Raw genomic sequence first — 24862 nt, 5'->3', positions numbered from 1 at the left:
CAATTCCTGTCAACTGGGGAACAAAATTCCTCCCTAGGTCACAGATGAACGCTATCGAAGATGAGGGCAAAAAATACCTGCCAAAGCTTTTACAAGCAGGCTCATTTAGTTCTTGAAGGTCTGTTCCTAGAGAGGAATCTCTGATGTAAGCAGCAAGACTTTTCTTCTGCCTAGAAAACCTAGTGATATATTGCCAAACAGAGAGCAGAGAAAAAAAATGCACTTGTGGTTGTCTCAGCATTCTTAATCACTTTTATGAGCCTTAAACACTGCAGCTCTTGGCATTTCTCTGTAGGAATTTGAAAAGCCCCTGAAACACCATTCTTCCTCCTCATGCGGCTGTTCTAAAGGCAAAGCTTTACTTTCATGAATATTTGTCAGCAGCAAGAACCTTTGCAGGCTTTTTCTTCCACCTCTCCTTTGTCAGGAAAGACAGAAGAATTCCTGTAACTCAGGAACCAAGCGCATCCCTAAAGAGCCTGCAGGTCTTGAGAACGCTGAGCCTTAAAACTGACACTGTCTGCACCAGCAACTTTGAACTCATGTTATGAGCCAGGTCCCTGCCCAGCTGCCCAACAGGGCTCTGGGGACACGGGGGAGGCAGGGCCCGTGCCAGTGGTATAAATAAATTTGTTTTAATAGGCCGGCTTAATAATAGTTCATCGTTTTAATGAGTTGTAATGAATTGCTAATTAATATAATTAATTGTTGGAATTGATGTAGTAAGTTACAAAGTTAAAGGTATTGTCAGTCAAGTGTGCGTGCATAGCTGTCAATCACGGAAAAGAGGGGTCGGAAAAGGTGTCAAGGCAAGAATCTTCTAGACGGGTTACATCATGGAGCGATGTCAGCAACTCAACCTATGACTGGGGGACTAACCAGCCAATAGTGCCTCAGAATTCCAGGATGATTGGCCAGGAATGCGCTGTCTTATGGAGCAACCAGCTACCAGGAGGTGGACCAATCAACAAGTGGATCAAAAGTGCACCAGTCTTGCACCTTTCAGAGACTTTAAAAACCCCTGGGTGCCGAGCACCCGGGTCTTTCTGCAGAATCAGTATCCACAGAAACTCCCTGTGTAGCACAGAGTTACTTGGATCTCTGACTTGCCCCTGAGGCCCTGGGCTTATCCTGGGGCCTCGTCTTCAGTTGTCTTTGTTTTTAATAAACAGGCCCAGGCCTTTTAAAATGTCTTGGCTCCAGTTCGCCTGCTTTTAACACCAGGACCAGCAGGAAGCTGGGATGGGGGGAGAGCCAGGGAGGGCCTCTCCAAGAGCCCCTGGAATGCTGGGCTATGGACCCTGGTAACCATCGCAAAAGCTGTGGAAAGTTGGGAGTTGGAGCCTGACAACTGTCACAAAGGCCATGGAATGTTGGGAGTTGGAGCCTGACAACTGTCACAAAGGCCATGGAATGTTGGGGGTTGGAGCCTGACAACTGTCACAAAGGCCATGGAATGTTGGGGCTTAGACCCTGGCGACAACCAACAGCTCCTGGCTATTGGGGTTTGGACCCTGGAGCTGTCAACAGCTCATGAGCTTTGGGGCTTGGACTTTGCAAAGGCCAAGGGCACGTGGATTGTGTGCTATTGACCCTGCAAAGGCCAAGAACCTTTGGATATTGGGGTTTAGACCCTGCAAAGGCCAAGAGCCTTTGGATATTGGGGTTTAGACCCTGCAAAGGCCAAGGGCCTTTGGATATTGGGGTTTACACCCTGCTAAGGCCAAGGGCCTTTGGATATTGGGGTTTACACCCTGCTAGGGCCAAGGGCCTTTGGGCATTGCTGTTTACTCTCTGCTCGTGCCAAGGGGAGGATGGAGACCCGGCGGGTGAGTGAGAAAGCCACTGCTCTCCTTGTGCCAAGCCCAGCAGGGACCTGGGAGGGCCTGGGCTGGGCCTCGGGGAACAGTTCCCTTTGGCAATAGCAAGGGATTAACAGTTGGCTGTTCCGGAGCTGGCAGCAGCTTTGGTGCTCGCTGTGGGGACAGGTGTGGGAGGGAATGGGTGGCTCCTGGCCATCCCAGAGCACAGCCACATCTCCTCCTCCATCCTTGTCCCACTGGAGGCTGTGGGCACAAACAAGGGAGCAGCTTTTCATTGCCTTCCCCTCACCCAAATTACAGCACAGCCTCAGTGCTTCCCAGAGTCCAGAATGAGTTTCTCCCAGACATCTCTGAAATGATCCCTAGTGGCCCAGAGGAGGTCACAAGCATGATAGGAAGATGCTCCAAGGGCTGGAGCACCAGTGGCAAGGGAAAAGGATGCAAGAGTTGGGGTTGTCCAGCCTGGAGAAGGTTCCAGGGTGACCTTAGAGCCCCTTCCAATGCATGAAAGGGCTGCATGAGAGCTGGAGATGGACTTAAGCCAGTGGCCTGCAGGGACAGGACAAATGACAAAAGCTTCCCACCAAGACAGGGCAGGGATGGATGGGATATTGGGAGGGAGTTCTGCCCTCTGAGGGTGCTGAGGCCCTGGCACCCAGGCTTGAGGTTTCCCAGAGAAGCTGTGGCTGCCCCTGGATCCCTGGGAGTGTTCAAGGCCAGACCTGCTGGGGCTCTGGGCAACTCCCCTTCTGGTGCTCTTAGAAGTGATGAAACACCTTCCAGCATGTTCATTTCTGCTGCTGTCAAACTACTGGGCTGAAAATATTCCCAAGGAGGGGAGGAAGAGCTCAGCTGGAATTGCTGTGCTCTGGGACAGGCTGGGAGGCACTCAGAGGCGACTGCCTCAGGGGCAGCCATGCAGTCTGAGTGTGCTCTTCCCCGTGCTCTTGCAGGGAGCTCGAGGGCTTTCTCAGCAGGGACGTTCCTCCGGAGCCCCTGAGGTGAGTAAAGTGTGCTGAGCTGGCTGGCATTTTGAAACTGGTTCTCCATGAATGGATGCTGGTTCTTGTGGGATCAGAAAAGAGGTATCTCAGTGCTGCTTTGGAATGGGAACAGAACACCTGACTAACAGCTGGATGTGGGCTTTCAGGCGCTGGTAGGCGACAGTGACAGCATGGCCAATTCCATCATCTGCACCGACAATCCTGGGAACATCCTCTCAACTCTGACATCCACTGATGAACAGCATCCTTTTGAATTGGTTCGGGAAGCTACAGAGAACTGGGGGCGCATGCAGCGGCATTTTGATCAAATGGAGGAGAGAACTCAGAGGATCAGAAGCCGCTGCCAGCTGATAGACTCTCTGCTAGAAGAAATCAGTAGGTGAGTCTTTCCTCCTCCTCCTCCTCCTCCTCCTCCTGCATTCCAGAAACAATCTGCTTCCAGGCCGGGGAGTTCAGAGGAGTCCCTGGTGAAGAAGTCACCTGCCTACCATGTGTAGTCCTCAGTGTGGCCCTCGAGCATCGTCCTGTCTGGTTTTTCCATGCTCTTCTGTGACTCCCAAGGCTGTCTGGGAGCTGCAGAGCCATGTTGGAATAGGAGACTCCTTCTCGCCGTGCTGCTTCCCTGAATTCTGTTCTTTAAGTGCCCCTGCCCAGCCATAGCTTCTCACTGAAAGAAGGCAGCCTCTGGAGGATTTTCCTGGGAGGGAAAGAGCAAGGTCTTCCTTAGCCCACTGCCCCCAGCTCCATCCTGGAGAGCTGAAAATGGCATTGCTGACTCTTCAGGCCTCTTGATTCTTCTGACTGAGCCTTGTCTCTGCAGTGACTGTGCAAACCTTGAGAAGTCCAGGGAAATGCTGCTGCAATGCACTGGAATCCCGGAGACAGGAGCCTTGTGTCTGCATCTGAAGAACACCAAGCAGCGGAAGGAAGCATCAGCCCAGGCCGAACAGGCAGAGCAGCAGGACAGGATGGAGGTTGGTTTTGGAAATGAGACTGGTTTTCCCTTGAAAACTCGTCTTGCCCCTTCTTCTACACTGGAGGACTTGGCTGCACTTGAGGGAGAAGACCCATTGTTGCAGAGCGAGCTGGAAGTCAAGAGGCAGTCATTGGAGGAATTGCAGCTTCAGAGGGATCTGCTGCAGCAGGAGAGGGATGATGTTAGCACGGCTCTGAACACCTTATTGCTCGGCAGCACCTGTGGGAGGGGGAGTTGTGGCAGCCAGATCAGCCCAGATGCTGTTGCTGGCAGGAGAAGACGGGCACACTGCTGTGCACACCTGGCTCAAGACGGCACATGCGTTTATGAGCCAGGGATATGCGTGTTCATCAGCAAAGTGTTGCATGCTTCTGCAAAATGTGTTGCTTTGGGCAGCCACAGAGCCTCTAAAACAGGGATCGGAGCTGGGGAAGGGTCTGGAGCACAGGTGTGACCAGGAGCAGCTGAGGGAGCTGGGGGGGCTCAGCCTGGAGAAAAGGAGGCTCAGGGGGCACCTTCTTGCCTTCTACAGCTCTCTGTGACAGGAAGCTGCAGCCAGGTGAGGGTCAGGCTCTGCTCCCAGGGAACAAGGGACAGGACAAGAGGAAACAGCCCCAAGCTGTGCCAGAGGAGGTTTAGATTGGGTGTTACAGGATAGCTGCAAGAGAAGGCTTTGTTTCTGATGGTCTCTGTCAGACAGTCTCAGTTCTGGGGAATGTGATAGGTTGGGCAAATGCACAGCAGACGTTCTGATTTGGCCACATCAGGCAGGTGTCCACAAGTCACAAAATGTCTGCTCAGCACAAGAGCCATTTCCCGGCGAGGCATCCTCTCCTTGCAGAGAGCTGCGTAGAATATGTGAGGAGGAGAAACTTAGACGAGAGTTTTGATGTGGCAGGGGGAAATCCTGTATATTTCCCCTTGATTCAGCAAGCAAATTTGTTTTCACAAATCTTCCTGAAAATGTCCAGCAATGAAATATATCCAGATAATAATTGTGTTTCCCAAGTGGCAGTTGCAGAAGATGCAGTATTTTTGGGTGACAACACGGAGTTTGGAGTGGGGATGTTTGTTGGGAAGGAGCTGTCTGGTCCCAGGCAAGCCAGCAGGGCCTGACACAGCACTTCCAAGGTAACAGTGCCAGAGGCTTTTGGCAGCCCCGGCTATCAGAGCTGCATAGGGCAGATGCTGTGAAACTTTGAGCCCAGAGCACAGGTGCTCCTTGTCCTCTGGCTGCCTGCGAGGTGCCACTGGCTGGCTCTGCACAGGCCTCCCGAGGAAGGGCTCGAGCTGTACCTTGTCCCACTTCCAGGTTTCCCAGGAGCAAGATTCATCGAGCTGCTCTCTGGAGCAGCTGGGCCCGGAATCCTCTGGCCAAGGGCACGCACTGGCCCAGGTGTGCCGAGAGCAGGAGCTGCTGGGCCAGAAGGCTGACCTTGAGGGCCGACTGGCAGCCATGGAGTGGCTCCAACAAGACCTTTCCAGGCAGCTGGAGGAGACCAGGTAAAGGCAGGGAGCAGAACCTTTTCAGATCTATTTACATTCCATGGACAGAATATGGAAGAGTCCCAAGAACAAAAATATGCCACAATGTGAAGGTTCTTTTTCTGACACCTAAAGCCAGCAAAGCTCTCGTGAGCCCTGGGCTCCTGTTTGTGCTGCCGAGCACACTCCTGTGGGAAGTCCAAAGCAATCCACCCAGCCCTGAACTGAGTAGTAGGTAAACCATGCAGATGCTGAGTGAAACCTCAGGTTTCTCTTGGCTTTGGTTTCTTCTTCTGGGCATTGAACGTCCCTCATTCCTTAGCAAGTAGCTTGACATGATCCTGATCTTCAGAACTGAAGCTTCGTCTTCAGCATTCCAGGCTCCGACCTTGGCACGTTGGGGGTAGCACACTGCCATTCAGGGGGAAGCCAGAGGCTCCTGCTGAAAATCTTGAGGGCTTTCTGCTTCCAAGCACACTCTTGAGAAGTGTGGGACAGGCCCTAGAGCTGGCTGGAGAACAGCAGGGAAAGCTCTTTGGAATTCTCAACAGCCTCTGGGGATTCTTGCTGATTGTTGATGGGCACCCAGCTGCCAAACCTGCCAACCTCCCTTTGGATGGTCCCTCTCTCTCTGTAAAGAAGGACAAGTGCCTCGGGCTACTGCCTGCTTGCCCCGCAACACTAAAATAAAGGTGGCAAGTCTACTCCATGACCTTGCAAGAGTTTAAACTGCAGTCTCTGCATTCAGGTAGTTGTTCTTCAGACAAAAGGGCGTCCTGATTTTTTACAAGTGCTGCTATGAGATGACCATGAGATTTTACTGTGTCACGCAAAGTAGTTCTGAAGCCACATAAATACAGGGTGTCTGGAAGATGATGGACCTTTATGTCCATTATCAAGAGCATTAAAAAGTCAGCAGTCAGCAAGGACAAGAGTCTGTTGTGTCCCCCTGCAGAGAAGCTTGGAAGTGCTGATGAGAGAAGGGCTGTGAGCAGAGGCTGGGCTTTTGCTCGTCGCCCCAGCCTGTTTGGACACAGCTAGCCAGTGTCATAGGTCAGGATCAGCAACTGAAGGTTTGGCTGTTGAGGCCAAGTTGGGCTGGGCTGTCTGTGCTCTGCCAGGCCATAGGGAAGGCCTGGGCAGTCCCTCAGAGGGCCCTGCTCTGCTGTTGAGATGGCACAAATGTGCCTTGCCTGGGCGAATTTCCACGTGGCCCATTTCCCATACTCAGGTGTGGGGATCTTGAGCCACGTCATCCTGGAATAACCGGCTGTGGGTGTCTGGAGCAAACAACTCATGTCTCTCCGTATGTGCAACTCATAGGTCAGCAAAGGAGAGCCTGGAATCCAGGCTGAGTGCTGCTCAGCAGCAGATATCTCAGCTGGAGACCACCAGGAACCATCTGGAGGCTCAAGTGCTCACAGTCACACAGGCCAAGGAGGTGATAGAAGGTGAGAACCTCGTGTGCTTTGTTTGTGGTGCTGCCCCTGCCTAGAGAACTAAGCACCCTGTAAAGCTGCCTCTGTCCACAGAGCTTCTGAGAAGTGGTGGGGCTGGTGGCACTGAAAGGGCCTGAGGTCAGTAAAGTCAGTAAAGACTCTGACTCTTGCTGTTGGTCGTGTTTGTAGGAGAAGTGAAGTGCCTGCAAGATGAGCTGGAAGCAGAGAGATCTCTCAGGAGGCAGGAACGGGAAGACACAGCTCAACAGCTCCTGCAGGCAGAGCAGCAGCATCACAAAAGCCTCAGGCTTCAGGGAACTGCTCAGCAACTGGAAATAAAGAAGCTCCTGCAAGACCTGGTAGGGGACAGTACACTTCTGGAGTGTCCAAGCCAGCCCTGTGGGTTGGTTTAGCACAAGCAGAGCCTGAGGGTGTGAAAGGGCAGCAATCCTCTGCCAAGGCCTCCCGCTGCTGGGCCGGGCAGCAGAGGCAGCAGCTTGGACTTGGAGGTGCCTGAGAGCCCCCAGGATGGTGCTGGGACAGTAAATGCAGCCACAGCTTCAGTGAGGGCGTAAGAGGAGTTCCAGAGCAGGTTGGGCAGTGCCCACCCAAAGCGTGGCAGCCCAGGGCAGGATTGTCCCTGAGTCCCACCTGCCACGGAGCAGATGCCAGCGTGGAGCACTTGCCGGCATGGAGCAGATGCCAACAGTGCTGCTGGCTGCAGGCGTGGGAACTCGGTTCCTTTCTTGCTGTGCTTCCATGGTGGACAGAGGGATTAGCTTTGGGCTGGAAGCAAAGGGAACAGGCCCCTTGTCCCTGGTCCTTCAGTCCTTGTGACTGGGGTGTCAGGGAAGGGAAGGTGACACCTCCTTTTCTGAGCACTTGGACTCAACGCTTGGGAAGGTCTTTGCCAACAGAAGAGATTCCACGAGTCTGTGATTCTTGCACCTGCTGAGCCTCCTTTTGAATTCCATGACAGGACACGGTTTCTGGAGTGCTGTTGTCTTTTCCAGTTGGGGGTTGTGGGAGGGATGAAGCTTCACCTTTTTCAGCAGGGAGCTTGCCTGGGACTTCATCTTGCAAATTTCTCCTCCCCTCCTCAGGCAAGTGAGCGCGAAAGGCACCGTGCAGAGATGCAGGAGACGCTGGAGCAATGGGAAAAAGAGAAGGCAGAGAGAGAGCAGGAGCACAAGAAGGTGCTGTTTGAGATGAGGCAGAAAGATGCCACCCTGCTGGCCCAACAAGAAGAACTAAGGAGATTTGAAAATGCCAAGCGACAGGTAATGACTGAGAGAGGAGAACTGGTGTGATTTTTTGCAAGGCTGGAGCTGTGGGAGATGGCAGGACATGGGGCTGTGTGGAGCATGCCCTCCGTGTCTTCTACATTGAACTGGGGGAGGTGAAAGCTGAACGGGGCTGTCTTTGGGACCAGCAATGAGCCCTCTCATAGGAAGCCAGGCAGAAACATCAGCTATCAGCTGAGATCTTTGTGCTGCTCTTGTGCTCTGTTGTTCTAAGATGTACCTCAGGGTACCTTCGCTGTTCTCTTTCCGCTCCCCTTTTGGTGTGTACTGGTAGGTGTTCACAGCCAAAGTGAGTTTGTAGCTCTTTTCTTATGTGGAAACGGGGGGGGAGGGGGGTGCAGCAGCAACATTGACAAGAGAAAAATCTTTTTAAAGACTTGCCTGGAGTATTTCTGAACAGTAACTCAGAGATGTCTTCTGGGCTGTGTTTTAAGTCACTTCCTGGGAAGCTGTGTTGGCCCCGGGGCAGGCAGTGGCCCAGGGGAGCAGCAGCCGAGTGCTGTGAGAGCACGTGAGCCCATCAGTCTTTGCCTCTGCCACATGGATGCTGCAGGAGAAGTGTGAAGCCCTCTGCTCTTTCCTTCGGTGCAGGTGCTGCTGGAAGAGCAGAAGGAGAAGAGTGCTTTATCAGAGGCACTGCTCCAGACTCAGGGAGAGCTCAGCCGAGCCCACCAGCAGGTCCAGCAGCTCAGGCAGGAGGTGAAAGAGCTGCAAGAGAAGGGGCAGGTAAGTGTGAGTAGGCAGGCAACAGAGGGCAGGGCAAGGACAAGGGCACAAAAGGCAGCTCCTGGGACTGAGGAGGCAAGGGCTGCTTCAGGCCCTGGGAGCACAGAGCCTGGTAAGCTCCAGAGCTCAGCCCCAGGAAGGAAGGCTTGCAGTGGAAGCAGAGCTGGCTAGAGAAGCCAAAAGAAGCAGCTGAAGGAATGGGATTTTGAGGCAGCACGTGGAACAAGCTGAGCCTGAGGGCAGGTCCCAGGAAGTTGCTCTGCATTTTGTTGCCAGACCATCAAGGCAAATCTGCAAGCTGAGCTGCAGGAAGCTCGCAGTGAAGTCCAGGCAGTGCAGAGGAGGCACAAGGAAGAGCTACACGGCCTCAAAGAGGAAATGAATCTGCTCCTTGAGCAGAGGGAGGCTCTACAAAAGCAGGTGAGTGAAACAGCACTGGCATGGCAGCCATGCAGCGAGGGGTCTGTGGCCTTCTTGCAGCAGCTGGTGGAGTGATCCCTGGGGCTGTCTCGGGCTCTGGGGGCTCCATGGCAGCTGCTCTGTAGGACACACAGTGCTCTGCTGAATCTCAGCTGCTGCTCTGGACAGCTGGGCTAGTCCTCTGGGCTGTTGGCCAGCAACCATCAGCATGGATTCCTGCTGGCCTCTCCTTGCCAGCCTTGGTTTGGGAGGTGCTTTTTCAGGTGCCCTTGGTGGTGGGCCACTTAGAGACTGAAACAAGTTGTCCATATCCAGTGTGAATCTGGTGCTCTCAGGACAGGGAGAAATGGAAAGTTGTCCTTTGCCTTTCCTCTCAGCCTGTGCTGTGGCTGACAGTGACAAGCTGTGGCTGCAGCCCCTGACTGCTTTGTTCCCTTTGACTGGAGGTGGGAGAGTTGACATCTCAGCTGGCAGCCTCCCGAGAGTCCCGGGAAACAACTGTCCAGAGAGCCCAGCAAGAGGTGAGGGAGGCCCAGGAAGAGTCCAGGCAGAAGCTGTCGGAGGTTGAACACGTCCAGAAGATCCTGGAGGAGGCAGAAAATCTGAACAAGGAGCTGCAAGTGCATGTGGAGTCCTTGAAGAGGGAAAGGAATCGCTGGGAAGAAGTGGCTCAGCAAAATTCAGAATTGCAGGCTTCGGTGGATGTCCTAGAGAGTGAAAAAGCCAGGTAAATGAAAGCCTGTGGGACTCTGCATTGTGGTGAATGGATTCCCTCTTTGCCCTCTTTGCACCTGCCAGGGGCTCTGGCAGCATTTCCTAAGTGGCAGATTCTGAACTCTCCGTGCAGACACTTCTCCTTGTCTGGATGTTGTCTTTCATTTTCTTTACTTTTAAGACTTCAAACAGAGGTTTTCTGCAGAGAAAGGATTTGGGGGTAGCTCTTTCCCTCTAGGGGGTATTGTGTTTTTAGGTGGGTGTGTTGACACTGCCCGAGCTGCATTGTAAGGAGCTGGATACATCCATCAGCTCCACCTTGGGTCCTGTAACTTGAAGCCTCTGGGATGTGGATCAGCCTGGCCTCTGATGCTTTTTCTGGGCAGAACCATCTGAAGGCCCTGATTGCTGATCTAGGCCAGATTGCCCTCGGAGGCAGCCCAGCAACAAGAGCGGCTCTGTTGCATGGTTCCTCATAAAATGGGCCCCGGTGCCTGGAGGGCGTCTTCATTGCAAGACTTTGTTAGGTTTGTATTCACATTCCCACCTCAAAAAGAAGGTAGGGCATGTAGGCAGGAACTCCCTGTTCTTTTAGGGCCAAAAGCAGAGTAGGCACATGCTGGGCTTTGACTGCAGGGAGAACAAACAGCCAAGTTGTTTAGACAGACCTCATCAGACAGAGGAGTTTTTCCCTGAGGTGCTGCAAGTCCTGAGAGTTTATAAAATCTGATACCGTGTAGCAATGAGTTGCATATTCCCTTCTAGGCTGATAGTGTCTCTGGAGGAGAAGAACCAGCGCCTCAGAACTCTGGAAAAACAGAACCTGCTGCTGAACTATCAGGTGTCTCAGTATCACTCTGCTCTTCAGCAGGCAGAGCAGCTCTCTTCTCACCGCGCTGGACAACTGCAGGAGCTCAACACCCAGGTAAGCTGTGCAGTGGCATCCTCTTCTCCAGGGACACACAACAGCACCTTTGCCTTGGAGGCCCCAACCTCTTTCCCCTCCCAGCAGCACGCACAGCTGCCGTCTTCTGCCCGGGGCTGCTGCTGCACCCTGAGGCCGAGGCTGGATCTGCTGTCTGCTGCCCAAGTTTTGCACCGTTCTCTCCCGGCTCCCAGCAGGAAATCTGGGAGGGGAGCAGCAGCAGACTCCTCTGGAGCCTCTGTGTCCCTCAGTTAGCAGTGTTGTCCCAGACAGAGTTGGTGCCTGTGCCGGGCACTGAGCAATGTGGGGACACAGAGGTGGCTATGGCAGGCTGGGCAGGGCACTTCCAGCGCAGCCATCTCAGCTGCTGTTCAGAGCTGCAGCCTCAAGGATGCCCATTGCCTCCCTTTCCCTCTTTTCTCTACATTGGTCTCCTTTGGGATCCTTGCTTTTCTGCCTTTTGGTTTGGCATGGTTTTTGCCTGAAATCATTTCTTCTTTGCTGCTCTCCCTGCGGCCCACTCTGCAGCCTCAGGAGCAGCCCTGTCCCTGAGGCTCTGTGCATCCATCTTCCAGATCCAGGCCCTGCAGGACACAGTGCTGCAGATGGAGGCTTCCCAAACAACTCGAAAGAAGCAGCTGCTGCAGACGTTTGAGGAGTCTCGAGCAGGAGAATGGGCTTTGAGGGACTCTGTGGACGTGCTGGAAACTGAGGTGTCTGAGCTGCGTGTGAGGCTCCAGAGCTCTGAGGAAAGAGCAGAGGCCATGGCCATACAGTGTAAGGACGTGGAGCTGGAGCTGAGGAAGACACAGGCTCAGAGGGACCATCTCAGAGCCCACAATCAGGAGCTGCTGAAACAGCTGGAGCAAAGTGAGCAAGGTACAGCTTCTCCTCTCCCACTCACTGCCCCATCCTGCCTCACCTGCGGCGATCTCGCTGATGGCTCGCAGAGGAAAAGTGCCCAGAGATGGCAGAGGGAAAAACAACCAGCAGGAGATTTATCCATCCAAGTGCCAGTGAAAGCTTTTTCTTGAGAAAGATGCTGTGGCTGCCAGTGCCATCCAGCTGTGCCATGGCTGATCCCGTGCACAGCTGGAGCCTTCCAGGTGCCGTGTCTGTGCTAAGGAGCTTTAGGAGGATGCCTCAGCTCGATTCCCCCAAACTCCAGGCCCTGCCAGAGCCTCCAGGCTACTGGCCTCTCTGGAGCAGGGCTGCACAGGCATCCCCTCTCCTTTGTCTCTCTTGGATTGCTCACTCTGCACAAGGCCAAGAGCAAACACCCTTTCCTGTCCCTCTGAACCTTGCCCCTTTCATTCCTGCTTTTTTCTCTGCCTGCAAATTTCCTTCATTTCTGTCAGCTTTGGAGCCCTTGTGGGCTCAGGGCCTGGCAAACTCAGGCAGGCAGAGAAGACACTGCTGTTGTCTCTGCAGGATGCACATCAGTTTGCCTTTGCTTTGCTTTTCCCCTTCTCCTTTCTCCTGTTCCTTCCCCCTCCCTGCTGCAGATTTGTGGGAGGCAGCAGTCAAGCACACCTCTCGAGAAACTGCCCTGGAGAAAGAGGCCTGTGAAAGGCAGGAAGAGGCTGTGACTCTTCGTCAGGAGGTGGCATCTCTGCAGAGGAAATTGGAGAGCCTGCAGAAGGAAAGGATGGATGTGCTGGTGAGATTGGCAGATGCCACAAAGGGCCATTTCCTAGCTGTGTTTGCACATTCAGTTAATAGTTCTAAGGAGCACCTTTTTCCAGTTAAACTTCTCCAACTGCGTTCTTCTGAATAAGGAGGAGAAGATGTTGTAGTCATGTCAAAGCCAGTTAATGCTGAGCCTGCTGATTTTCCTCCATGCTGGGCTTCTGTGCCCTAGAAGCTTTAGTCCTCAATGTCCACACTGCCTCTATGGACATTGCATGCTTTGGGGAATTCCTCGTGTCCAAACCCATGTCCAGATTCCTAAATATCTGGATCTGGAAGGAGGGGTGAGAAGACCAAGTTTGCTGTGAATAGAAAGGTGTTTGGCCTTGGCCATCTGAGAGCAGCCAGTGGGGAGAGAAGAGAGGAAAGCCAAGTGCTGATCCACACCAGGACGTGTGCCTGCAAGGGGAGAACTCGTCCTGAGTGGCAGCAGAGGATGACAGAGGGATCTGGCCATTGCTGCTCCAAGAGAGGGCAGTGGGGCTCTCGGGGATGGAGCCATGGAAACTCTACACAGCAGAGCTGGAAAACCACTGCTGTCAGCCCAAGCCCAGGGAAGGAAATGCTGGCGGTGTTTGCTCTTCCCTTCCTCCCTGATGGAGAGCACATCCTCGTGGCACTGCCTAAATCCTGCTTAGCATGGACTTGAAATCCTGGCTGCAGTTCTGGCAGCTCCTCCCCAGAGGAGCACTGGAGTGGGGCTGCAAGAGCTTGGGGAAGGGCAGAAAGGAAGCTGGGACAGGCTGAGGGAAGGAGCGGTATCAAGGGGGGAAGACCAGCAAAGGTCTGCAGCATCCCGAGGGGCAGAGAGAGAGGGGCAGCCAGTGCCTGCCCCTGCAGCAGGAGTCCAGATCTGGTCTGAAAAGCAAACCAAGGGGGCGAATGAGTGACCCTTTTTCTCCCTGTTTTGGCAGCATGGACAGGAATTGAACCAGCAGCACATGAGAGATGTGGAAGAGAAGAATGAAATACATGCAGCTGAGTTAAGATATCATAAGGAAAATACTCAAGAATGGGAAGTGGAGAGAGAAGGCGAGCAGGAAGAGTTGGAGCATGGGGCTGCTTCTTTGAAGAAATGGAGAGAGAACACCCAAGTACTGAGTGCTGCACTGAAGAAAAGTGAAATTGCCAAAGGGACTCTGATGAAACACTTGTACATCCTGAAGGGAAAGTCTGGTATCCAGGCAGGCACTGGCATTGACCTTAAGTCCACTCCAGGGTCCCTGAATTATTCCAGTGCTGTTTCCCATGAGGAGGTGGGTCTCTATCCCTGTCAGTCCAGGCCTGCTTGGGTAAAGCAGCCCGGGCTGCAGCAGGCAGCCTTGTCTGTCTGCCTGGCTCCAGCCAGAGACCATTGACTGCCAGATTGTTTCCTGGCTCGCCCAGAAAGACTGCTCCAGCTCTGGAGCTTACTGTTCCAGTCTGCTCCAGGCCAAAAGCTAGGCATGGGGAGCTGCTTTTCCTGTGCCCATGCAACACATGGGGGTTTGGATTTGGTGTGGGAAGTAATGGAGCAGGTGAGCAGAGGGATGCACTAAACCCAGCTGAGTTTTGTACTGAGAGGGCTGAAGAGCAGCTGCACTGCTGGTGCTTCGAGGATGCTTCCTGAGATGGAGATTCCTGAGGGACAGCTTCTGTGGTGTTTGAAATATGGGCATCATCTCCTCTCTAAATACCCTGCAGGCTGTTGGAGCACAAGTGGAACAGCTGTTACGTGGCTCAGGGACCATCCTGGAATCCAAGCAACCAATTGCATCACTAGAAGAGGAGAAGAGAGAGAGGCCTGAATTAACCACTGAGCCCAGAAGTGGCGAGCGGGTAAATTGGGCTTTCACTGCCTCTGCCGAGCCTCAGGCTCCTCTGGAACTTGGCACGTTAGCCCAGGCAGTGCTTTGGAGACCTCTGCTTGTTTCCTTGCCTCTCCCTGTCCCTGCTGTGGGCACACCCTTTTGTTTGTCCTCTCTCTTGGGGCAGCCCATGGCTTTCACAAGGGCACCTTCACTCCGCTGCCTCCCTCCCTGGCCCTGTGTCCCCGCACACACACTGGCCTCTCTTGCACAGCCCCCAGCGAGAGCTTTTTGCCCCCAGTGTTGTCTAGTGCAATTCAGGGTCTCAGAGCAGAGATCTCCTTGCCATGATGTCCACAGGTCTTTTTGCTCCGTGTTTGCTGACAGGTTTCTGTGACCCTCTCTCCCATCCAACGTGCAGGTGGAACCTGAAAGGAGAAGAACCAGAACTTTTAGGAGAGTGTTCCCCCCAGTTGCTTTACGTTTCCTGTCCACAAGCCTGCCTATCAAAATCGTCGACTTCTACAACAGAAGACTCCTCCAGTAGCTCAGGGAAGCAGCAGCCCTCCTGCTGATGCACAGCCTGTGGAGAAAGGGGTCAGTGGCCCAAATTTGGAAATCAGAGTTGGGTTCCTAAATCCCGTGGGAACTCTCTCTAACAGACCTGTGGTGGCTGGGGGATGTCCGTGGGAAGGCTTTGCCAGCCTTGAACTGGACCTGTTGATCATCTGAGCTCTGCTCTGTGTGGGAGCCTTTTCCCTTCCCCTTGCCCCAGGGCAGAGAGTTGGTGAGGGCTGGAGTTGGAGGCTGTGTCTGCCCCGAGAGCCGGTACCGTGGGGCTGCAGGTGCTCCTGCCAGCGTGGGCTTGTCTGAGCCGGGCCTTGTGCCTCTTTCAGGTGTCCCTGCTGCAGTCACAGCTGGCCCAAGACCGACAGGACCACCTGGAGAGCTATGCAGGGAGCAGGCAGGAGACACAAGGTGCAGAAGGGACCTCCTTGCTTCCTGAACGACTCAGAGAGCAGCCAGGGTGCAGCTGGATGCAGTCTTAGACTTAGTCAGTAGTTTATGTTTAAAGGACAGTATAGGTGAAATTGAACCTTTACACAACTGTGTTCCATAGGATGAAAGATATATTTATAGAAAAATAAAGAGTTTATGATGATCATGATTAAACTAATAGATCTTTATCAGGGTTATTTACTACCCAGTACAGAGACCTATAACTTCCAGTATAGTGCATTATGTTTTGAAGCAACATTGTAGCAATTCTAGTCAAGCCAGCAAAACCAATTCTTGAAGATTGATGCTACTCACCCAAAGCAAGGACCACGGGCAAACATTTCTCTCAGCCTCAAGGCATGACCTTGAGAAGCATCCTCACTCCAGGGTGGAATCTGCAGAAGGGAGACATGTGACATGAACCACTTTGGTGAGAGCAGGAGAAACCTGCCATGTGTGGAGCTTTGTCATTTGTCCTTAGGAAACTGCAGCCTGATTATTCTCAGAGTCCCAGAATCTCAGGCCAGGGGAGGCTGGAAGCACCTCTGCAGGTCACCTTGCCCAGCCCCTGCTCCATCAGGGCCACCCAGAGCCAGCTGCCCAGGATGTGTCCAGGTGGCTTTTGAGTCTCTCCAGGGATGGAGACTCCACCACCTCCCTGGGCACCTGCACCAGTGCTCGGCCACCCTCCCAGTGCAGAAGTGCCTCCTGAGCTCAGAGAGCCCCTCCTGTGTGTCACTTGGTGCCCGAGGCCCCTGGAATGTCCCTGGCTCTGTCCCCTCTGCAGCCTCCCCCCGGGTATTTATCCCCAGGGATGAGATGCTCTGAGCCTGCTCTGCTCCAGGCTGGGCAGTGCCAGCTCTCTCAGCCTCTCCTCACGGCAGAGATGCTCCAGTCCCTCCGTCACCTTCATGGCCCTGTGCTGGACTCTGTCCAGTCTGTCCCTGTCTCCTGTACTGGGCAGCCCAGCTCTGGGCCCAGCACTCCAGGGCTGGCCTCACTGTTGTGGAGCAGAGGGAAAGGATCCCCTCCCTCCAGCAGCTGTGTCGCAGCTCCCGGTGCAGCCCAGGACGCTGTTCTGCATTGCTGCAGGAGCACATTGCTGGCCCGTGGGCATCCTGGTGTCCAGCAGGACCCTGCCAAACTTTAGTTTTTCAACCGGGTGGCCCCCAGCAGATACCGGTGCCTGTGGTTGTTCCTTCCCAAGGACAGGACTCAGCACCTGTCATAGAACTGTCACCCTTGTTGAACTGTCCCTCGGGATGGCAGCACTTCTCTCTGGCAGAGCAGCCACCGCTCCCGGTTTGTGGGAGGGCACCCCCTGGCCCCATCACCCAGTTTACTGACAAAGGTGTCAGCAAGGACTGGACTCAGCATTGTCCTCCAGGCTCCACCGCTAGACTTTGTGCCACTGACCTCCAGGGTTCCAAGAAGGTAGATTCTGTGCAAGGCGTCTTTGCTTGTATGTACAAATTCAGAAAGAATTGGCAGGATTTACAACAGGGATTTCTGCTCCATATCTTAAGTGGGAAAAAATGTAATGATCCATGCTCCCTCTCACTGGCAGTGGCTAAAGGAAAAGAGGTCCTGTTGTTGGTGACAGTGGATGTCACCTGCAGAGGAACTGTGCCAGACTGGTGTGACATACAAGGTCAAGGGTTGAGGGCATAATTTAAAATAACTTAGCAAAGTGAAAAGCAGAATCACAACCCTGGGTGATAGGAGATCAAGTGAACCGGAAACTTCTGACCAACCTCATCTCAGAAAGGAGCGATGTGGAAGAAGAATCAAGTTATCCAGGGGGCGTGTACAGACATTGCTGTGGAAGCAGTTATGGAGTTAAGAGGAAGCCTGCCCTGCATCATGTGAGCAAGAATGCTGAGAAATGGGGAAGAAAGCTGATTACACACGATCTGAAAACTGGAAAGGCGTCCTGATTGTCAAGCCTGTAAACCTTGTGAGAAGAAGAACAAGCCGTCAAAAGGACGGATTTATTACAGGCCTGCAACCGCTTTTGAGCAAACTGCTGAGCACAGTTTCTCACAATAAAATGTATAAATAATGTCTTAACTTTGCAATAAACCCAATTCACTTGCTTCTAGCTTGTGTCTCTCACATTCATATGCCACAGCAGTAGGGAAGGGGGAGAATAGTTAGGGAGAATAGTTAGAATCTTAAGCCAGGCATACACCAGGTCTAAGGACTGGAGGAAGCTACGTCAGCTGTCCATTGTCTTCAGAAGAGCCTGGCCAGTGCAGGTGGTTCCTGAGAACTTCCTGAGAACTACAGCAGTCTTAAAGATGGGCACAAAGGAGGGTCTGAAGACCTACAGGCTAATCAGCTGCTTTGGAATCCCTGGGAAAGTGATGGAGCAAATCCTCCTGGACACCCTTTCAAGCAACTGAGAGAGAAGGGCATTGGGAACAGCCAGCACAGATTTAGCACAGGGACATGGTGCCTGGCCAACCTGAGCAACTCTGCAAATTACGGGAGACCAGGCATGGTGTTGCCCGACATTGCAAAACATTCAGCAGCCACGCAGTCCCCTTACAGCCCGACTGGTGAGATATGGACTGAGTGAATGGCCAAGGGAAAACCGCCCAAACCAGCGGGCTCAGTGCTGCTGGATCAGATGTATGAAGTGGCCAGGCTGTGGTGACACCACCCACTCCAGATCATCCCTGGAGCCAGCATTACTGTTGATTAATGACTAATATTTATATGCAGAGAATGTCTCCTCTAATCGAAGAAACTTTACAACAGGGGGTTTATTCCACCATGATCATACATATCACAAGGTAGTTCCTAGCTCATACATAAACATTACTTTTCATAGAACTATTTTACCCACCTCTGCCTCTTGCTGGAAGTCCCTTTATGGTCTTGGAGGGTCATCTAAAGAGGTCTCTGGTGGTCATATTCACAGTGAGCCCTCAAAACTGGAAGTGCCCTTGCCTTGAACTTCTCTTAGGGCATGCACTGTTGTTTCTTGTTACATAACTTTGCCACAAAACCCACTTGGGTGCCTTATAATCTGTTTTTCCACTGCTTCCAGCTCTGTTCAACATCCCGTCTGTCTACTTTTACATTCTTTTATCTCATTTGCTAGTTAGTCTTTAAGCTGTATTTTGCAACCAACACTTTCTGTTTTCCACGTTTTCTGTCACGGTGAGTGGCAGCAATGCGTCTTCCTGGCTGGAGCCACCCCCATTTCTGTGGTCCCTGCGGCTGACAGACATGCCACGCACTGATGTCATGTCCAGCCTCAGCTCAGCTCGCATCCCTTGCCCAGACAGGGGAGAACCACAGGCAGGAGAGGCAGAAGCCATGTGCTCAGGCTGCCCCGCCTTGAAGGCACAAGAGCCTCCAGCTTCTACCGGTCAAGGGTCAGGGCACCTGACAGTGAGCCTTCAGCACTGAGTGATGGCATCCCACTTCTGCAGCTTTGGCCCAGTCAGATGACCCTGTCTCCTCAGGAGCTGCCCTTTGACCTTGCCAGGGACCACTCAATGGACATGATGCCATGGCAGCTTGGCAACCCCTGGATTTGGCATCAACTATGGTGATGTTTCACCTCAGCATAGAATCCCCGACTGGCTTGGGCTGGAGAGACCTCAAAGCTCATCCTATTCCACCCCCCGCCATGGGCAGGGACACCTGCCACCAGACCAGGTTGCTCCAAGCCGCCTCCAACCTGGCCTCGGACACGTGCAGGGACGGGACAGCCACAGCTGCTCTGGGCAACCTGTGCCAGTGTCTTACCATCCCCACAGGGAAGAGTTTCTTCTAACCCTGCCCTCTGCCAGTGGAAAGCCATTCCCCTTGTCCTGGCGTTCCAAGCCCTTGTCCAAGGTCAGCCCTCAGCTCTCTTAGAGTCCCTTTAGGCATTGGAAATGTCTCTAAGGTCTCCCTGAAGCCTTCTCTTCTCCAGGCTGAACACTCCCAGCTCTCCCAGCTCGGCTCAGAGCAGAGGGGCTCCAGACCTTGGAGCATCTCTTTGGCCTCTCTGGACTCACTCCAGCAGCTCCACATCCTTCTGATGCTGGACCCGAGGGCTGGAGGCAGCTCTGCAGGTGGGGTCTCACCTGAGCAGGGCAGAGGTGCAGAATCCCCCTTGTCCCCTGCTGCCCACTCTGTGGGGCCAGCCCAGGACATGGGGCTTTCTGGGTGACAGCGCAAGGGGTTGGGGCACACTGGGACTTCTGTCCACCAACATGCCCCAGTCCTTCTGCTCAGAGCTGCTCTCAACCCCTGCCCTGCCCAGCCTGAGTCTGTGCTTGGGATTGCCCTGGCCCAGGGGCAGGCCATGTCCTTGGCCTCATACCAGCAGAGTCACACTGGGACTTTGGTGATGGTCTCTGGGCCTATGGCAATGACTCCAGCTCCTTGAAACTTTTAAGCTCCTCTTGCTGCTTCCCCTACCTCATGCTTTTCTTGAGAACCCCATGCTCCCTTTGGTACTGCCTCATCATCCTTGTCGCAGGTTTGCGTGGTCACATCCGGGTAGCAGGGGCCCGCAGGGTGACCCTCTATGAGAAGACACCAGAAGCTGCTCCCGTGTTGGGCAGAGCCGGCTCCAGAGGGCTCCAGGAGGGACCTGCCACTGGCTAAGGCTGAGCCAACCAGTGATGCTGGGAGGGCCTCTGGGATTAGGTACTAAAAAAGGGCTAAACACTGCTGTGCAACAGCAGCTGGCAGGGAGGAAGAAGATGGGAGAGCAACAGTGGATTTTGACCCATAGCCCGTGTAGGTGAGCAGAGGAACAGATCCCCAGTGCAGCCCATGTGAGGAGCCCACAGCACAGCGGGTGGGGATGCCCTGAAGGGATCTGCAGCCTGGAAGGAGCCCACGCTCCAGCAGGTATTGTAAAGGCAGGCGAACCCAGTGGGAAGAATGATGATGTCTGACTCAGTTCAGAAGGCTGAACGATTTCTTTATTATAACTATGCTATAATACATTAATTGACTATATAAAGGAGGATACTAAAACTACATGCTACTTTCTCTAACACTACTAAATCTAACTAACCAACAGCTTGTGACCCTGTTCTCCAGAGTCCAGACACAGGTGGATCCGATTGGCATCAGGCCCAAACAATTCTGACCAGAATCCAATCCAGCAATCACCCCAGGTAAACAACTCTCCAAACACATTCCACAAGGAAAAACAAGGAGCAGAAATAGAAACTGTTTTCTCCTTCTCTCTCTCTGTGCACCTCTAAGAAAAATCCTGAGAGAGAGAGAAATGTGCTTGCCACAAGCGGGCTCCTGGCAGGGGCTATGCTCTGTGGAGAGGAGTCCATGCAGGAGCTGGCAGAACACTGGAGCAGGCTGTTCCTGAAGGACTGGACCCCAGGGAAAGGCACCTTGCTGGAGCAGTTCTTAGAGAACTGCAGCCCGTGGGAAGGACCCACATTGGGAAAGTTGGTGCAGGACTGTCTCCCATGGAGAGGGGAATCTATGAGGAGAAAGGAGCAGCAGAGACAAGTGTTATGAGCTGACAGCAATCCACGTTCCCCATCTTGCGCACTGCTCAAGGGGAGGAGGTAAAAGAGTTGGGAGTAAAGCTGAGTCTGGGAAGAAGGGAGGGTAGGGGGAGGTGGTTTTAGGTTTATTCTTAGTTCTCATTTTCCTACTCTGTTTAAGTGGTTATAAAATAAATTAATTTCCCCGAGGTGAGTCTGCTTTGACTGTGGCAGTAATTGGTGAGTGATCTCCCTGACCCGTGGGATTTTTATCACATTTTCTTCTCCTTTTCAGTCAAAGAGGGGAAGTAATGGAGTGGCTCAGTGAGCACCTGGCTAGCCAAAATTGACCAACCACAGTTCTCCAAACTCCTTCATCACCACCTCCACCTTCAACACCCATTGCCCATGACTTCTTCATGTCCCTGACTCCACTGTCAGTGAAGGGTCTTCCAGCATTGCAGCATTTATTTTGCACTTTATTTACTGCACACTCCAGACATGCCAATGGCACAGGCAACTCTGTGATGTCCAGTGCTCTGGGCCCGCGTCTGCCACCAGAACTCCCCTGCCAGGGCTGGACAGTCTGGAATTGGCTGTGGCAGGTCTGTGGCACGCCCACGGCAAGTCCACAACAGGTCCATGGTGGGTCTCTGATGGGCGCCTGATGGTCCTTTGGCCCAGGTGCCGTGCGCCTTGGTGGGGAGCTGTCACTTTCTGCCCACGTGGTCCTTCAGTGTTACCAGCACTTTTTGTGCCCGCTTCAGGACCTCCTCCTCATCCACGCTGGGGAAGGCCTCACTGGGGGTCATGGGAAAGGGATGGTAACTCGGGTACTGTGTGGCCTTGCCGTCCGTGCCACGGTCACACAACCACTGCACGTCCAGGACAAGGCCCCTCAGCTCCGGCTCCTCCGCCTCCAGCCTTTGGGCCGTACCCATCGGCCCCCTGTGGCCCGCAAAAGCTTCACCACGGCAAAGCACGGCCGCCACCAGTGCCTTCTCCAGGGCCTGGTGCACTTTGAAGAGCACCCAGTTGGGGCAGCAGTGCCGGATGTCATTGCGGGCTGCCTGCAGGTCACTCGTGGCCTGACACAGCCAACGCAGGGCCTCGGGGACGGATGGAGTCAGGGCCATGAGCTCCTCACTGCTCAGCCAGGAGCCACAGCCTCCCTGTCTGTGGTGCTGGGCAGCACTCACAGGTTTGTATTGGACCCACACCTTTGGCCCCCTGACACCATGCAGAGGCCTCAAGGCTGGCAGGCTGGGATCCTTCCATGGATCAGCTTCAGCCTCCTCCTGCAGCCTTTTCTCTGGCTCTGGTGCAGCACCCACCAGGTCCACGTTGTTCGCCTCCAGAACCAAGGCCACGTCCTGTGGCTCCTGGCAGACCAGCATTTCACGCAGCACGGACAAAGCCTGTGCCTCCAGCTGCCCACCCAGGATGTTATTGATCTCCTGTGCCAGTGTCTCCACGACCCTCAGCTGCTGCCAGTTCAGCACCATCTCTGCATGCCGGATGTAGAGGAGCCGCTGGGCACCACCAGACGGGCGCACATAGATAACTTGTGACTGGGAGCTGCCCTCCACCTTTGCCCCACTGTGCACCAGCACAGTGCAGATGTCCTTGCAGCACTGCACTTTCACCTGCTCCACTGCAAAGCCACCATCCCCCTCCATTCCCATCGTAGCCTTGGGGGTCTGCCACTGCAGCAGGGACTCCAGCCCCAGCCTAAACCACGGGGATACCAGCAGGGTCTGGAGACGCCTCTGCGCAGCGCACTGAGAGCCGTAATGACATGGCTGCGGACCACCCTCCTCCAGCTGCTTCTCTGTCACCTCTGAGAGTGCCCGCGGCCGCAGGTGCGGTGGCAGCCTTTGCAGCAGCCACCTGACATTACACCCAGACACTGGCAGCGCAGCCATGAGCACAAAGGTCTTCTCTAGGGCCCCAGCGGTCTCTGAGGGCACACAGTCATTGAAGCACAGTCTGTGGGATGGCTCCAGGCAGTCAGCAGTGCTCAGCAGGTACAGCTCAGCCACAGCAGAGCAATCGGGGGGCTCCGGTTCCTCCCGCAGCAGCTGGAAGAAATGCCGTGTGGCCAGCAGGACTGTCTTCTCCTGGCTACTGGAAAGGGTTCCACTGCCATGGCTCTCCTGGTAGATTTGGGCCAGGACACGGCTGTAGTGAGTCAGTGTGGGGACCAGGACGACACCAAGGTGTTGCAGGAGATCTCCAAAGGCAGCCACGTGGGGGTGAGGCGTGAGGAGGTAGGGGTAAAAGTCAGCCTCGTCCGGGAGTGATGTCACCACCTGCCGTGGCCTGGCCATGTCCCATGACTTGGCCTGCACCACGGGCAGCTCAGAGAGGTGCTCTGCGTCCACCTCCTTCAGACGGGTCTGCAGGAAGCTGTACATGCTATGGAGCACCCTGGCCCGTGTGCTTACCTGCAGTTCTGTCGAGCAGGCTGCCCTGCACACATGCTCCAGGTTGGCCACCACCAGGGCAGTGGGTATCTCTGCAAAGACTTCCATGGCCTCCAGGGACCGCTCCTCAAGTTCAAGGGATTCTGGCAGGATGGTGGCTGATGTCCACAGGAGCTCAGCCACATTTTTGCAGTAGGAAACGCTGCCTTTCAGAGCCACGGCCTTAGTGCAGTCTGTAAAAGGAGGGTGGAGGTTCATCAAGTTTGGGGGGATATCCAGTGGAGGCAGGAATTGGATTGAGGCAATTTTTCTCAGGAAATTTTCCTCAGGATTTTCCAACAGGATTGCAAGTTGCTTGAGCATCTCCTGCTGTCGCTCCAGCAGTTCTGCAGCATGGCATGTAGCCTGAGTGGCTTCACGCTCTATCTCCTCAGCCAGCGCCACAAAGTCCTCTACAGAGAGGCTGGTGCGGACACCTGCCTTAAGGAAGAAATCCACAATTACTATGCAGTTCGAAGGTAGCTTCTTAAAGAAAGATTTAGGCGCAAAGCGGTTTTGGAGCCGCATGTCATGGTAGAAGTAGGAGGCCAGGCGCAGTGTTCTGTGGGCATCTGGTATAAAGGCCGCCTTCCGAAATGCTGCCACAATGGCATCCACGCTCTGAGTGGAACAGATGGGTCGCAGGACAAAGAACGAGCGTACAGCTTCCATGAGGTCTTGCTGTGTGAGCTGGGACAGCCGGGGAAGTACCACAGTCATGAAGAGCTCTTGGTCATCGGTGAACTCCCCCTTCAAACGCTTGGCCAGCCATTTGGGGTCCTGGCTTAGTGTGAGAAGCAGCATGCTTCTCCATGGAGGAGCTGCTCCAGTGCACGTGAATCCAGCTTTCCCTCCTGGACAAACCTTAGCAGGGCTGACACGTCCTGCTCCCCTAAATCCCCCCAGCAGAGATCAGCTCTTGTGTCTGCCAGATGGGCCACTACAGCCCTGGCATCTGTGACCTGCAGTGCCCTTGGCTTCAGGCAACAGTAGGCAAAACTCCAGGGCAGCAGGGACTGCTGGAGCACAGGGATGCCCAGTTTGTGCAGCACCTTTTCTACTTTAGAATGACACTCAAAAAGAACCTTGGAGAGGGAGGATAGTGGCAGTAGGTGCTTTGAGTCTGTCTTACTCCCCTGAATAGGCAGCACTGCCGTATTCTGGAGATGATTCATGAACGACTTCATGTCCACATCTGAAGTCCTGGAGGGGACCATCCTGTCAAAGAAGGTCCACAGCCCCTCGAGCCACCTTTCTCCCTCTGTGGTCCACTCCAGCTGACCCAATACCTCCTGGATGAGTGGTGTGGCCTCTGGGAGGTCAAGCTCCTTCACAAAGCAAGGTGGCATCCATTCAGGAATACACTTCCCCAAACGCCTATCTCTTCCTGGGATGCTCCAGTGCACTGGTTTTGGCTGGGATAGAGTTAATTTTCTTCCCAGAAGTGTGTCCAGGGCTACATTCAGGATTTAGCATGAGAACAGTGTTGGTTGCACACTGATGTTTGAGTTGCAGCCCAGTCAAGGACTTTTCAGTGTCCCACGCTCTGCCAGCAAGGGGCAGCATGGCCAGGAGACCTGACCCCAACTGGCCAGAGGGATATTCTGGACCACAGAACCTCCTGCCCAGTACAGAAACTGG

At 53.9% G+C, this 24862-nt stretch overlaps 2 protein-coding genes across 2 annotated transcripts in view; both read left to right on the top strand.

Annotated features, from left to right (window-relative positions):
• Window positions 1-1814: 1814 nt before the first annotated feature.
• LOC137484435 (centrosome-associated protein CEP250-like) lies at window positions 1815-7140 on the top strand. The gene is made up of 7 exons (XM_068208303.1): window positions 1815-1829; window positions 2777-2824; window positions 2974-3202; window positions 3611-3801; window positions 5116-5306; window positions 6612-6739; window positions 6917-7140. The coding sequence occupies exons 1-7, from the start codon at window positions 1815-1817 to the stop codon at window positions 7138-7140; spliced, it is 1026 nt and encodes a 341-aa protein (XP_068064404.1).
• A 3493-nt stretch (window positions 7141-10633) lies between these two features.
• The window catches only part of LOC137484434 (centrosome-associated protein CEP250-like), a 30807-nt gene continuing 16578 nt past the window's right edge, over window positions 10634-24862 (top strand). The window contains exons 1-4 of the mRNA XM_068208302.1: window positions 10634-10816; window positions 11392-11695; window positions 12322-12476; window positions 13420-13761. Of these exons, the coding sequence (XP_068064403.1) occupies window positions 10634-10816; window positions 11392-11695; window positions 12322-12476; window positions 13420-13761 (984 nt within the window). The remainder of the gene's footprint in view (window positions 10817-11391; window positions 11696-12321; window positions 12477-13419; window positions 13762-24862) is intronic.

Source organism: Anomalospiza imberbis, chromosome 17, assembly GCF_031753505.1.
Source record: "Anomalospiza imberbis isolate Cuckoo-Finch-1a 21T00152 chromosome 17, ASM3175350v1, whole genome shotgun sequence".
Classification (NCBI taxonomy): Eukaryota; Metazoa; Chordata; class Aves; order Passeriformes; family Viduidae; genus Anomalospiza; species Anomalospiza imberbis.
This window is presented reverse-complemented; position numbering and strand designations above follow the sequence as displayed.